The sequence below is a fragment of the Anser brachyrhynchus genome (genome assembly GCF_964034855.1).
Source record: "Anser brachyrhynchus genome assembly, chromosome: 1".
In the NCBI taxonomy this organism is placed as follows: Eukaryota; Metazoa; Chordata; class Aves; order Anseriformes; family Anatidae; genus Anser; species Anser brachyrhynchus.
In genome coordinates this window covers 58,525,144-58,540,257 of record NC_137694.1, presented here as the reverse complement: position 1 = coordinate 58,540,257, position 15,114 = coordinate 58,525,144, and the positions used below count along the sequence as shown (strand labels likewise).

Genomic DNA, 15,114 nt, shown 5'->3' with positions numbered 1-15,114 from the left:
AAGTACACACATCCTTAAGAGTTAAGCAAAGCAAGACTTGTAGGGAGGGTGCATAATTTTGCTTGACCTCGCTAGAAGAAAATACAGCCAAGCATTTGGATACGTCAACTTTTACTCGGTATATTCACAACACTAGTAAATCAACTGTTGTGGCCCCATTTGTTAGCAATGACTTAAAACTGGGGAAGAAAAGAAAAAGGGAGCAGGGGGAACTCAGATCTGTCTCAAACTTTGTCAGATCCCTCTCTTCCTTGGTAACATAGAAAATTAATCACTTGTAATTTCATTTTAAACTTTACACATTTGGAGGGGGGAATAAAATACGTTAAGGCAATGGAGAGTTCGTAAAACTCAGGGCAATCTCTGAACTGCTTTTATAGCACCCTTTTTCTGGGGCTGGTATACAAAACCATTAAAATTGGGACAGAGTTTGTGTGCTCCCTCCCTCACCGTCCTGAGCAAGCAAAGCATGGCAAAGTTAACCATCTGGGCCAGAAACAGCTTTACTTTGGCCTCATGCCACCTCTGACATACTGCATTACAGCCTGCTGCTTCTGCACCACTTCGGTATGTCAGGAAGGAGTGCTAATCCGGACAGCAAGGCTTGTCCCAAATGTTCAGCCAGAGTCTTAGGTGTGCCCGAGAGCACAGAAAGAAAAAAAAAGAAAAGAGGCATAGCCACAGCAGCCTACGTAACAGCAGCTGTACGTGAATAACTGCACTGTGAGCACGCAGCAGAAGAAGGATGAGCTAATTCTGACAATCTTAAAACACTTGGGCAATAACACTCACAGGTGGCTGGAGATGTGAGGGCAGAGGCCCTCCAAGTCACAAACAAGGGCTCAGAACTGGAGTTAATCTGGGCCCAAATTCAGGTCATGTGCACCCCATGACTATTCTCACCATTCCCACAACAGGGGATTATTATAGTCTTGTTTCTTGTCTCAGAACAATTAGTAACGAGCATTACAATTTCATAAAGTAATAATACCCAGGATTCATGCAAGATTTGCAGGTTATACGGATTGTGAAGTTTTCAGCGTGAAAAGGCTTTACACAAACACTTGGCCTTTAAGTATTTCCCAAGCCAGTGGATGAAAAAGGAGGCTGTGCCTTCCGAGTTAACAAACCTTGTTAAGGGCTCAGGGAAGGATGGAATAAGCCTTAACTATCTGCCCCCAGGCAGTAAGGACACTTGAGAGACCGAAACCTTCAAAGCTGGCGCTGGCAAGCAGTGACTGGATGACAGGAAGGATGAGACTCGCTCCGTGTGGACTGGTGACATTAGAAGGGTGTGCTTGTTTGTGTGCATGTGGCTGGAGTCCAGAGATGGATTTAAGACTACAGAAAGCAGCAGAGGTTCTCAGGCATGGGATCTTCTCTGTCAATGTCAAAGATGAAGCTGAGTAAAAGCTTTAAGAGTAAGTCCTCACATAGCAGCTGTGGTGCTATCTGTTAGTTTTATAGCTGGATCAACGTGAGAGGAATCTTTTGAAATAATCTGCATTTAGAAATAAGCCTTTTTCCCCCCTTTGTCTTAGTTCACTTGTTCCTGTGGTCCTGTTTTGGAAATACATGTTGGTGGCTCAAACTTGCCAACATTAAAAGCAGCTTCAGAATACTAGGCTGACACCAAAGGTGTCAGAATACTAGGCTGACACCATATTCCTTTGTGTTAGCCATCCTCAAAGCTTCGACCAGTTTGATTTTTAAGATTACCAGCTCCTCACCCTCCTTCCCCATCCCAATGATATCCAAAGAGTTAAAAAGAGCATTGTTAGTCATTGACATGAGGCAGTTTGAGAGTGGGCAATACAGAGAGCTGTGGGAGAAGCATCTTCCAGCCATCACTGCTCCCCAGGAGAGGTCTCTAGTATGTGACAGGATAAGAGGGAGAATACCCACACCCAGAGAGTCCCATGGGGCTATAAGTTAACATCATGTCAGGTATACAATCAGGTGACAACAGCCACATAGAGACCCCAAGCAGACATCCATGGCATGCTACCCCAGGTCCAAAGTGATGGAAGGGCCTGACATAAAATTTCCTTCAAAATTTTGGGCTGACTTTAGGCCAACAGCTCCACATCCCACTTATGTCCCATCGATGCCAGCAGGACACATTGCTCATGCCTCTTACTGGATTGGTTCTGTGTGTCAAAACACCACGAGCAAGCTTTTTACTCCAGCCCTGCCCACGTAGAGGAGTTAATCCTGGGGCCTTCCCTCCTCCCTCCCTGCCTCTTTGTAACTCTCTCTGCCACTAGACTTATATCCACCACAGCACACACACAAAACAAACACTTGTAAACAATTCAAATTAAGCTGGTGAATTTAAACACAATCATATTGCATAAGGAACAGGAAGCAGGCAAAGTGCTCTGCTGACCTAGTGGTAATACCGCATTGCTAAACGCACTAATCTGGGAAAGTTTGGTTAATCCTCCTCCCATTTGTTCCTAACCAGCCTTCTCCTGCCCCCCTACTGCCACGACTTACCAGTCTCAAGACTTAGAAGTTATTTGGATTGCTTCAGCTGATAGATCCGCTGAATCCAGGCAAATCATTTTATCGTGTTTCAATCTATTTCCAAAATATTTTCCTATACAATACAGCAACATTCACTTCCTTTATCCTGAAGTGACTGAAATTCAGTAGACCATAGCAAAAGAAAAGCTATTTTACAGTCCCAACCGCTTACTCAGCGTCTCTCCCACATTACCTCGAAACTTCAGAATTCATCAAGCATTTCTGGAGTGGGAAAGCTATTGATGAAATGACAGCTTCAGGCAGAAAACCAAGAGAAACCTGAACAGAAATCCAGACATTCTACATGCAGGCAAAATTAACCAGTACTGGGCCTTACAAATTCATTAATTTTCATTAGATAATTTTATACATCAGGGAAAACATCACTGCAGCATTAATGCAAAAAGTACACTAGAAGAACAGACTGAAGGTCTGGACACAAATAGGTATCCAGCAGACAGTTATGATCACAGATAAAATCCTGTACTTTTTAATTGAAAATAAACAAACAAACAAAGCCCATGGCTGGCAAGCTAGGACAATCCCTAGGAATAGGTTTTCGTAAAGTTCACTAACACCAGTTCACATAATAAGGTAATGGGAGTGGTGTTTTGAATCCAGCATTAATCCACCACAAATAAAAACCCAGCAGATTAAAAAACATTCTGTTAAATTCTTGGGTTACTTCAGTACCTCATCCTGCCTTCAAACAAGTCAGCAACAAAATGTCCAACTGTTGTTTTCTGATCTAGCACCAGAGCAAAAGCATGTGATTTTCTGAGCTGATTCCACCTTCACAATTACCACTTTTATTCACCAAGCTGTTCGTATCAGGAGAGACTGATTTTTCTGTAACCTGTTTGTAATAAAATCTTCGCTGTATTGACCATTGACCAGTGAGGCAGTCCATCATTTTTTAGAATCTCTTTCTTTTATTTTCCGAAGTAAAACCAGACAGCCAACACATTAAAGTCAGAAGATATGTCTACAGACAGTTGTCTAACAGACTTCAGATTTGAGGTCATGTAAAGGATTAGGTTGAGCTATAAATTAACTTCTAAAGACAGAGAGAGCTATTCCATCACATCCACTTCCAATCCCAATATAATGAAGCTTTCTGCAAAGCTACTTTCCTACTCCAGCTAAAGCTGGCATTTTTAAAGCTCTGCAAGTAACCAGCACACAGAACTGCCAAATGCTTCTTCATATGTAAACAAGCAAGAGACTGGAAAATGCATTTATTCATGCAGTCTGTATGTGCAGAATGACACATAGTAAAGTCCGGCTTACATATGGGAAAGCTTAATGCCTGATAAACGAGGAAAAAAATCAGGCAGGTGGTTGAGAGAGGAGGTCCACAAGGCAGTTGCAGGCTTCTCATCCTTTCAGAACTAGGGAACACACTGACCTTCAAAACTAGACACAGCACAGAAAGAACTGGGTCTTGATATGGCTGTTTTATGCATCTCTGTCTACATGCACATGTTATCTTCCTACAAAATATAATTTTCGAGCAGTATGGTAAATATTGCAGTCCCACACATTTAGGTTTCCATATTAAATTGCTTGGAATCTTGAACCCCATGTTGAGAGAAGCTAAGCCTCACTGGGGTGCTCAGGCTGCCCAGCACTTCACAAGATCAGACTAAAATACAGTTTGCCTTGCTGCTGATTCACAGCATGGCATTCAGTCCTCACAAATGCGGTAAGTTCAGCAAAGGATCATCTAACAGCTTGAAAAAAAAAAAAAGAAAAGGCACCAGTCAAAACTCTGCTGTAAAACAGCAAAAGCAGCCACCATAGGATGTCTAGTTAAGTAGGGAAAGAATTTTCAGTTTCCTGCAAAACAGCTCCTGTCAGCATGGCATCTATACATTTACGCTTCCTCGCAGCACTCAGGTCTCCAGATGCTGCTTAGCGCAACATTGGCTTGCTTCCAAGCACGGTGGCTCCCACTTCATCAGCAGTAGTAATATCAACTCCCAAGGCTTTGTAAACGCATTAGTTCTCAGGGGCTAATACCCTTTACCTGTTAGCAGCATATGGTGAATAAACCTCAAGAACTGCACAGGTGTATGGTGCAAACCTCCACTGAAAAAGGAACAATAATATATACACTATTTCGCAGAAGTCAGTAGATGGTAAGATCAAACAAGAAGCGCTGCTAAAAAATGCAGACACAAGGTGTCACGAATTTGGGGAGGAAAATAACAGTTATAAAGCACTACTTAAAACAGTCCTGGACAGATACAAGCCGTCCTGATACCTAGTAATGCGGTGCATATAAACCAAGGCTGTTTCATAATTGTTGAGAGTTTCCTTAAGAGCCTGGCCATAAAGCTGCCTTACCCATGTGACTCTGGAATCACAAGACAACTGCTCGCAGAGACACTGAAGCCGAACAGAATTACTCTTCACAATTCCCGTGCTGTTCTCTCTCTGGATATATTGCCAAAGGCAACACGGGTTTATTTTGATTCCCTTTCTGCCATCGCTGTTTTCAATATCTAGACAGATTTATCGGAAATAACGAGATGAAACTTCTCTCCAAAGACATAATACATCTTATTTTCCTCTAATTTGCTTAACTGTTTATCCCTTCTAATAGTCCGTAGAGACACAACAGCCTCCTGAGTTCTTAAATGGCATTCCATTATGTGAAGATCCCACGTAAGCTGTTTCTGTAGTATGATGAAGAACTAGAGATGATGGCAAAGCTCTGAAAATAATTTACTGTGGCAGTGGGAAGCCAGGAATGTGAACTGGGCACAGCTTGGTCAAACACTGTTGCAAGAGCTTCAGCATGCAGCCCAGTGAATTAAGTCCCTGCTTGCTGCATTACATACTGCTCAGGTAATAAAATGTCCAGAACAATTAACACAACATTCACAGAAATCAGACAGCAGCAATGCCAGATGTAGCATGAGGGTTTGCTTGCAAGGAGGAGGAACTACAAGACCAAAATCCGTAAGAAATATTTCTTCTGTAAGACCATCCATGCGATGAACTACTTCAGGGTTCTACAGCACAGATGGGAGAACAGAACTAGAGCAGGAAGCACAACACGTACTCACACGGATGTGGTTTATTTGAAGAAGAAATATAAAAATGCTTCTCTGTATTTACACACACGGGCTTGTCAGAGCTACCGAGTCTTGCTCCTCGAGCACAGCTCATACGCTTGGCTCCTGTGACCTTTTCCCTAACCACAGCATCACACGCTCACCTGCCTTGCAGCATCGCAGCCTGAGGGTCTTGCACCCAAAGGAGAGCTGCTGAAGCCCACCACCCAGCTGCAGCTTAGGGTTACGGCCCTCCTGCACCACCTGGCCCCACGTGCCTCGGCGGCACGTCCATCACCAAACGCCTCCACCCCACAACAGGGTGCTGCCACCCTTGGGACAAAAGCAGCTCCAAGTCACTTCAAAGGTCTCTCTACTGCCTTTACTCATCCCAATAAATGCACCCATCTCAACAACTGCTCTGCTGTCACTGGAAGAGCAGCCGGCACTAAAGGCACGTTAAATGAAGTTCTGCTTGAATACCTAGCGTTCTGAAATGTAAGAGCCCCAGCACATAGCCAAATTCCTCTAACTTCAAGAAAAAAAAAAAAAGGAGGGAAGGAGGAGGCGTTAATAGTTTAAGAAAAAAAAAAGGAGTTTTCAAAAAAATCCTACTTTCCAAGTGCTTAAAAAAAATCTCTGGGCAAATACTTCTATCGTTCTCGCATTCCTTTCCAAGGCACTGATCCAAGCATTTAGAGCAGCTTGAGCTGTCAATTTACAAACTTACTGCTGCTCTGCACACAAAGCAGGGTTCTGGGACAAATATAAGCATATATCCAGATGGATAATTAACAGCTTTCAGTTGGTACTAATTGCAAGTCCCCTGAGACTCTGCACTGCTCCATTAAGAACCATCAACTATTGTTATTCGATCACAAGCTATAGTGGTTTGAATTACAGGAAAACCCAAGTTTTCAACACAAAGAAACACCAAAATTCTAGTAAACTTCTCCAGGACATCTTGAAAATATCGAGACAAACCTGGGAGATTTTAAAGTTCAGGACATAGTTAGAAAGAAAAAGAGATTTACATTTTGAAGACTGTAGTAACTGTTTTCAGGGGGCATAAACCCAGATTTTTCAGTACTGTAGACCAGTACAACCCACTTCTGTCCTGTCCAACTGCCACGGTTGTGATTCCAGCCATTTTTATGGCTGTGCAATCAGAACTTTTATCACTGCTTCAAAGTAGGTCAGTCACTGTAATTCCTATTATACAGATAAGGAAATAACAGCAGGGGATGACAGTGACTTTGCAAAGACAAAGCAGTTGGGAAAATAAAAAAAGGAAATTCAGAATCTGTCTTCTCACTACTCTCTACTTTTACATTCCTACTACTTAATCTCATTCCCTCTCAAAAGGAAAAGGTGCTGGGAACACCTCCTAGTGTGCAGATAATGAGGCCCAGACAGTGGGTCTCCTAACAAAAGCATCGGCAAAAGTTTATTTTCTCTTGTGATGAGGCAGCAAAGAAATATTCACAGATTCACAGATTTCTCTAGGTTGGAAGAGACCTCAAGATCATCGAGTCCAACCTCCGATGCACCCTCACTCTTCTTAACCCTCCACTCAGGTTTCAGTGGTGCATATTCAGTGTTACAATTCTCTTTCTAGGGCAAGTGCAATCAGAAGTTTTGTAGCAAGTAGTGTGCATCTCAAAAACTGAAGGTAGATTCAGTCTAGAAGAGCGTATTCCTTCAAAATATTCAGAAACAGCTCCTTAAAAGGATACACTGACATTCACAAAGCTCAGTAAAATCAGTCAGAATCATTGTTATCCTACACAGCACCAACAATGTAGAACTAACCACCATAGTATATGGCTAAATTCATTGTTCCCGTTAATTTTTATTTAAAAATCAGAATTTTGTCCCAATTTTATTGTATTTAAATCTCATGCAAGAATATCAAGACTTTTTAAAGCACATAAAGGGAAAAAAGGTTTCAGCTTCCTTTCCCACTTATATAATTCATGTGATCTATTGCTGCTTGCTTGTTAATGCAGTGTCATTTTTTGCTACTGTAGTTCTGGGTCCCAGGAGCACAAACCCAAAACGAAGTCACAACACACAATTCCCAAGGAATTAAACGGCAGAAGTAGCAACAGTACTGACACTAAACACTAAGCCAGCATCCTTGGTAAAGTCTCCAGCTCTGGCCACTAAACATGGATTTTCCTAAGTCATTGTTAAGTGCATCCTTACAAAGACTTAAAAAAAACCTGCTATGTGCTCCCCATCTCAAAATGGCAACAAATATTCTATATTTCAAGGCACGCCTCTAATATTCACAAGTGACTGAATATTTAGATCAAACTAAAGCAGGAACTGAGCAGGAAGAAAGTGGCCAAGAAACGTTATGAAAATGCGAAAGACTCAGTAATATTTCAAAGTACAGATGGGTAAATGCGCTGATATAGTGAGAAGAAAGAGGAAATGTCATAACAGTGGGGCAACAGAAATAGAGATGGCTAAAAACTGAGATGGAAAGGAAGAGGCAAACAAAAGCAGACAAAGCATTTTTTCATGAATCACAGTAAAGGCACTGCTTCCTAAAACCGTATCTGAAAAAGGCATCAGCAGGGGAAAGAGACACACAGTCCACAAGCTGAACACTTAACAACCAAACCATATTTACCCTCTGATTTCCTTCTTCCACCTGTTTCAATCCTACCTGCTCTTTGGCCTCACATTTCCACCATCCAACAGGCCAACATTCTCTTAAAGCTCAAAGACACTAACAAAATGCCCATCACAAACTTTGAGAGCTGATTTCATGCCACCTCTCCAGCCCCTGGCTATGCACTGTATTGTTTTCTGAGTATCTGATCTGTGCTGCAAGTCTCCGATTGCTCTGCATTTGCACAGGATCCAGGACATTAAGACTAGATCTTCAACGCTGGATCTTCCAGGTGTAAGTATTTAGACACGCAGCAGACTGCTTTTTCTTCCCAGTCACACAGCACCAGGCAGCCCAAAGAGCAATCCCACCAAATGGGCATATACTTGCACTAGCTATACAGCTGATTACTGATAATGTAAGATGAGAATCAGGCACTCAGTCTCCCAGTAAGTTCCGGGCACTCTTGTTCCTCTCATCTTTCCATTTTCTCCGATGTACTGATTTAAGAATAGGAAAAGCGTTGCTACTTAGGAACTCACATACCTAACTTACGTAAATGCCTGCACAAGTGCTATGAGATACCGCGTATGTCTTTGAAGACCTAGATATGGTACTTTAAAATATCTGGCCTTACACACATGGGAATCCCTAGCTCCACCGAAAATCACCCAGATTTATAATATTTTTGAAAGCACTGGATATGACTTAAAAGTTTTACTTTCAAAGGGATTTAGTCATCTAGGTCATGTAGGTGCTTTAGGAAAGTGTTGTCTTTTTCTGTTCCTACTCCCATTTTTTTCACACTGACTTCTTAGGTACTTAGGTTCAGTATGACTCAAAGTGTACATTCTCTCTGTAATCAATGGGCATGGACAGTTTCTTCAAGATGGTGAGTCACACCATCAAAGTTAGGTGGCTAAAGTGATACCTGACTTTACCTAGGTGCAAGCGAGCAATTTTATAAAGGCTGGCCTTCCCATATACCATAAAGTACAGACGTACCACAATATTTCTTTTGTGAATAGTTTGGAGACAGACAAAGCAGGTAAGATTTTTTTTTTCATATGTATGACTTTTCAGAACATTAAGGTGGGAAGGGGCTGCGACATCAGATGGAAAACACCCACAACTCTTCTCAAGCCGCAAGAGCTGCAGGTACTTGGCACCCTTCACGTAAATAACAGCATCATAATAGCAACTTATGTTCTACTGCACATGGAACAAAAGAAACACAAATGAAAAATTACCTGAGCACCATAGACTCGCTGCATTGCCTGAAGCAACTGGTTTGTATATTCAGTAAGGGTTCCTGCATCTTCTTCAAATACACTGAGCAACGACCGAGTCTTCGATAAGAGAAAAAAAGCAAACAGTTTTAGTTCCAAGTGAAAATATTTTTTAAAAAAAATCATAAAAGACTGTGCATATAAGTGGTAGCAAAAATACAGATCAATCAGAAACAATAAATCTTCCACTTTGTATGGTTTTGTTTATTCACAATCTTAATACACATAGAAATTAGCCCTCCAAGTAGGGATAGGTAAACTGAGGCATTAGGAAACAAAGTGAGGAAAGTGCTACGGCCAAATCCTAACTCCCGGACTCTTCCTCTAATTAATAAACATTCCTTCCAACACAATCAGGAATGTAAAAAATCCTGAATATCTGCCTGCTGACTACAGTAATCCTAACCACGTTAAGGACTGGGTCAAACACCAGTGCTTGCTCACTTTACTTCTTTAATGTCAGGCTGCACTAAAAGCACCCCTTTCCATTAGGTAATTTACAGAGTGTTATTCACTCTCAACTGTCTTGAGCAACTCTTAAAGGGCTGCTGCCAAACCCTGCTGACGTAGCCACGCCAAACAACCCCGTGTTCATCTGCAACAACAGGCACACAAGCACACACCCGCTCAGAGATACCCCGTACTTTCTCCATTCTGCTAGCTCATCCTTGTCAGCAAACCGGAGAAAAGAAGAGCATAATGACTGGCTTTATCTTACAGACATGAATTCCCTTGGCTTGTTTTGGTGGAATCACCAGTAACAATGAATTGTGTTGCTGACACAGCTTCAGAAAAGGGAAAGAAAAGTATCTCAGAATAATGCTGGCTCCAGATTTTGCTACAGCAACACAGTATTGAAAGAGGAAAGTCTGTCACTAAATTTGACAGTGTCCCTTTAACAAAGTCGTGATACATCCTTAGTCTTAACTTTGGTAAATCCAATCTGTTTGATGCTAAGTGGCAGTGTCTTTCCGTCTGTACAGTTAGTTTATATGACATTAATTAGTTTCATCTGCTTATCTGAGGGGCACCCATAATAAACTGCAGTACTTTAATAATCATGTCAGTCCTGTAACAGAGCAAGTGCTTTATCTGCCCTCCTATTACATGAACTTCTAATACAGTTGAAATATCCAGGTTCATATCTGGAAAATTTATTTTAGAGTCTTAAGAAAGTTTTAAGTAATTCCAGTATTTTAACATGTACTTCCCCAAGGCATTTATTCTTCTTTGCAAATCTCTGCCAAGATTTTGTTTGTCCTGAAAAGCTCAAAATCAGCATCCTTCAAGAACCCTGGACTAAACTAAACTATCATTTCATCTCTGATGAGAAGTATCTAAGCCAGAAATTACTGTTGCCCAGAGGTTAAAGTACATGACATGGGAGTCAGTCCTGGGGCTCTGTTCTAGACATTGCACAGGAGTACTTCCATACTTCAAGCAACAAAAAAGCTCTCAGCACTTCAGTCTGCTGACATGCTAAGCTGCTACAACACCTCCTACCTTAGAGACACTGGCAGTTAATGCCTTTGGGAAACTAGCTGGAGATCTCAGCATAGAAGGAGATACATAATACAAAATACTGTTTTCAAATGAAGAAAACAAAACCCAAAGCATGGAGAAAAGGACTAATAAATAAAATTGATACCAAGAACACAAATTTATAAAGGACCTTTGTGTAGAACCTCTCTACAGGGACTGTGGCATGATTTTCAGAGTTTTCAGTACTAAACTATTACTTCAGTAATTGAAAACATATTGCTTTTCAAAAATATCTAGTTTAAAATGTTTAATCTTCAATGAAGCATTGATTAAAATTAGCAAAACTACAGTCATCAAGCTATCTCCTATCTATACAGTGCTTATCTTCCCTGTTATGTGTTATAAAAACAGACGAATTCCAAAGGCTGTGAGGATGGTTGGAAAAAAAGTAAATCTAGAGAAGGTAAAAAATAATAAAGCTTGACATATAGTGTTAATCAAGACCAATCTCAAGTTAAGACTGAAAAATTAAAAAGTAGTTGCCTGAATGAGGGTACACATGTTTCTGCCTCCCAGTCTTCAGGTTTTCAAACCTGAATTCACTGAGATTCCTAAATCTTGCTGAATTTTTGCACACACAGTTTTTCAGAATGTTGAAATATGCGTTGAGGTAGAGCAGTTCTGGAAAAGCATTTCTGAAGGTCTTGGCCTCAGTTATTAGCACTTTGTTCAAAAATAAGAAAAACAATAAATGATTAAGCAGTTTTGAAGTCATGCTTGGAAACTTTCACATTTAAGAACACTATTTTAAACTACCGCAACAAAATAGCAATGTATGCAAGTTTTGTTGTTTCTGTTTTGACAACTTCTGGAATAGCAGATAACGCTGCTGAAATAAACCAGGAATCCAAATACTAAGCTAATGTTTTTGAAGGCCTCGTTAATAGCACCATCATCCTGGCTGCTGGCAACACAGGAAAAAAATAAAAATCTTACTTCATGTAAGTATTTCCCTTGGTTTTAGCATGGCTGCCTACGTCAATTCCTCTCCTATGCCATGGCCAAGCACTTCAAAATTAAGCCATTCCTTAAGGCCTTTTTTGGTCAGTGCTTGGAGATGAATCAAGACAAAATACTGTATTGTCAGGGAGAGAGAAATCAAGTTTCAGAAAACTGGTGAAGAAATAACAATGGCCTAATCCTCTTCTGTTTTGCACATAATTTACATACTTCATATACTTTCTGCAAAGTGAGGTTGTCCTCATTTTACTGTCCCTCTGCATTGCTGCCAGCAACTGCCCATGGCAGAAGAGAATCAGGTCACTTTATGCAAAAGTAAGTAGTGATCACATAAGCTGCTACACTGCAAGCTCTGTGGGACACAAACTGTCTTTTTGCTTTGATTTTGCAGTACCCAGCTCACAGAGGCAACCTGAAGGGCTGTGAATGTAAAGGCCTCCCCAACAGAAAAGTAATAAAAATGCAAAAGACCAGGGGAAAAAAAAAAAAAGGTCTATTTTCCTGCACGAAAAAATAGATTTTAGCAACAGTGGGCCATTCGATAAAATTAAACAATGCCCATCCCTCCAAAGTTGCATAACTTGAACAGAAAGTGATGACCGCATCAAGCCAAAACATCCTGCAAACACCCAGGTTTATGTTCAGCCCACTGTTTCCAGTAATTGGAAAGGAGATGTTACCAGCCTTCAGCTCAGAAAAAAAAGATGAAGACCTCCAAATACAATTCAGTGCTTTGTTCAGCTGCTTTCAGTCAGCATTACTTTTTTAATCATTGAAGGAAGTGTTGATTGAAGAGGAAAATGAGTTCACGTATCCTGCATGTCAAGTTCTTTAGCTCCAGAATGCTCTGGGGAGGTAACTACTAAAAATGTTAATAACTGCTCGTAATAAATCTAGCAGACTTTGTTAAACTGTGGAACATAGTACAATTCGGGTCAGAAAGAAACTCTGGAGGCTATCTGGTGCAAACCCCAGCTCAAAGGAGGTCTCAGTCTGACATTGCATCAGATTACTCAAGACTTTTTCCTGTTGAGTTTTGAAAATCTCCAAGCTTTGAGATTCCACGGGTCTCATCAAACATTTGATGAAAATCATTCTTATTGGGATGGGATTTCACAGAATCACAGAAAAACAAGAAGAGGTGATCAAGATGAGCCCCAAAATTCACGAATTCCTGACAGGTGCACGTCCAACCTTTCCTTCAAAATGTCTCATGACAGACTCCACAACACCTTTTAGCAATCTGCTCCACAGCTTACCTACAGATTTGTCCTCCTGGTCCACCAGCAGATGAGTCCGGGTTACAACACTGGGCACCGGGAACAGGATCCATGCAGATCCACCCCGCCCTTCTTTCCTCCTTCACCAACTACTTGTGTATCTCTGCCTGCACCGCATTTTGACCTCAAGTGCACCTTCCCCACCCCTCTGCGGGATTTCCACTCTCCTTTTCCCCTCGTGTCTCTCTTCCACATGAACTTCCCCTCTTCCTTCCCTCTACCCTCCCTTCCCACAAGGCCACCCACCTCTCCGAAATGCCCATAACCATCTCTACATGTCATGTTCTCTGCTGTGGGGTTTCCAAAGTGCTCAGGGGCCCCTTCTGCAGCTGAGAGGGGCTCCCAGCACAGATGCTACACTGGGTTTGACAGAGCATGGGGGTGAGAGAAAAAACGGCCTTCCTCCCTTGCCTGCAAGGGCTGGGGCGGAAAAGGCAGTAACCGCTGTCCTCCTTTCCGAGACTCCTTCAGAACGAGGTCACCTTCAGTGGGATTCACCTCACCAAACCTCACCTGTCCCACGGGGAGCTCCTGTATCTGAGCTACACCCCTTGGGACACCTCACAAGGAGCACGGGCACATTGGCAACGAGATCCATTCAGCCTACTTCTGTCGCCCACGCTGGGGCCAGGTGACGCACAGCGCCACAGCTTGCTTTCCTCTCACGGAGCACGGAGGGAGCCAGGGTGACAAGCCATGCCACCTCTCCTCCCCAAACAGAGCTCAACACTTCAGGGCACCCCCTAAAGCCAAAGCACCCCGGGATGGGACAACGCGAGGAAAGAGCCACAGGAGGGCTTAACCTGAGGGGGGCGAGGAGAAAAGGCGCTGTGCCCTGACCTCCTCGCACCCTGCTCCTTCCCCAGAGCCCCCAGCCGCAGCCATAGCCTATGTTCCCCTGACAGACGATCATCAGGAGCCCAAAGCCTTCACCGACATCACCAGGATGCCACCTCCTTGCTCCACCGCCAGCCGCCGAGCATCCCCCCGACGGGCTGGAGCCCCCGACCCACTCCTCCCTCCACCCGCCGGGAGCCCGCTCCGCTCCCCGGCGCCCTGCCCTCCTCCCCGGCCCTCGGACACCCCTCTCCCCCGCTCCCCGGCGGTGTCACCTCCCCGGGACACCGGCCCCGCCATCTCGGGTGCATCCCCCCGTTGTCGCCCCCCGCGGCGGGCCGCTACCTGCGGGCTGTCCTGCAAAGCCTCCTCCAGGAGGAGCTTGTCGACGGCGGGCATGGCGGCGGCTGGCCGCAGGGAGCTGGGGCTCGGCGGCGGCGTCCCTCCCAGCCGGGGCGGCCGCGGCTCTCGGCGGGCAGCGGGGCACGGCAGCTGCCTGCGCTGGCGGGGTCGGGGCGGCAGCCCGGGGCCGCTCACTCCTCCCAGTTCCCGTCCGTGGGAGGAAGCGAGTCACGGCGTAGGGCGGGCAGGAGGCGGCTCCCCGCCGCCATTAACTCCTCGGGGCTAGCTGGAGGTTCCCCCTGTTCCCCCGTTGGGGCCGGTGGCCTCAAATGGAGGGTAGTCCTTCTCCTCCTCCTGAAGCTTCCTCACGCTGCTCCGCTCGTGGCTTTGTCCCCTTGCACGGTGGGGCTGCGGGCCCTCCCCTCAGCTGCTGGGGATGCTCCCTGGCAGGGGGGAGCGTGATGGAAATGAAGGGAAAAGCGCATCCTCCAGCCTAGGTTTGTGGGGCCCGAGGGCCTCCAGCCCCGAGGGGTGTCCCCGCTCTGCTTGGCCAGCCCAGGGGGCTCAGAGAAGTGACCCAGGTCCTGGGTGACCTGGGTAGGGTGCAGCCGCCGGCTAAGCCAGGCTTGTTTGTTTTCCTCCTGTCTACA

General features: G+C 44.0%; 1 protein-coding gene across 1 annotated transcript in view; it reads right to left on the bottom strand.

Moving 5' to 3' along the window:
* The window catches only part of APPL2 (adaptor protein, phosphotyrosine interacting with PH domain and leucine zipper 2), a 37,665-nt gene extending 22,989 nt beyond the window's left edge, over positions 1-14,676 (bottom strand). Inside the window, exons 1-2 of the mRNA XM_080575245.1 lie at positions 14,468-14,676; positions 9,465-9,563 (exon numbers count right to left, since the gene is read on the bottom strand). Of these exons, the coding sequence (XP_080431371.1) occupies positions 9,465-9,563; positions 14,468-14,521 (153 nt within the window). The 5' untranslated portion in view covers positions 14,522-14,676. The remainder of the gene's footprint in view (positions 1-9,464; positions 9,564-14,467) is intronic.
* Positions 14,677-15,114: the final 438 nt, after the last annotated feature.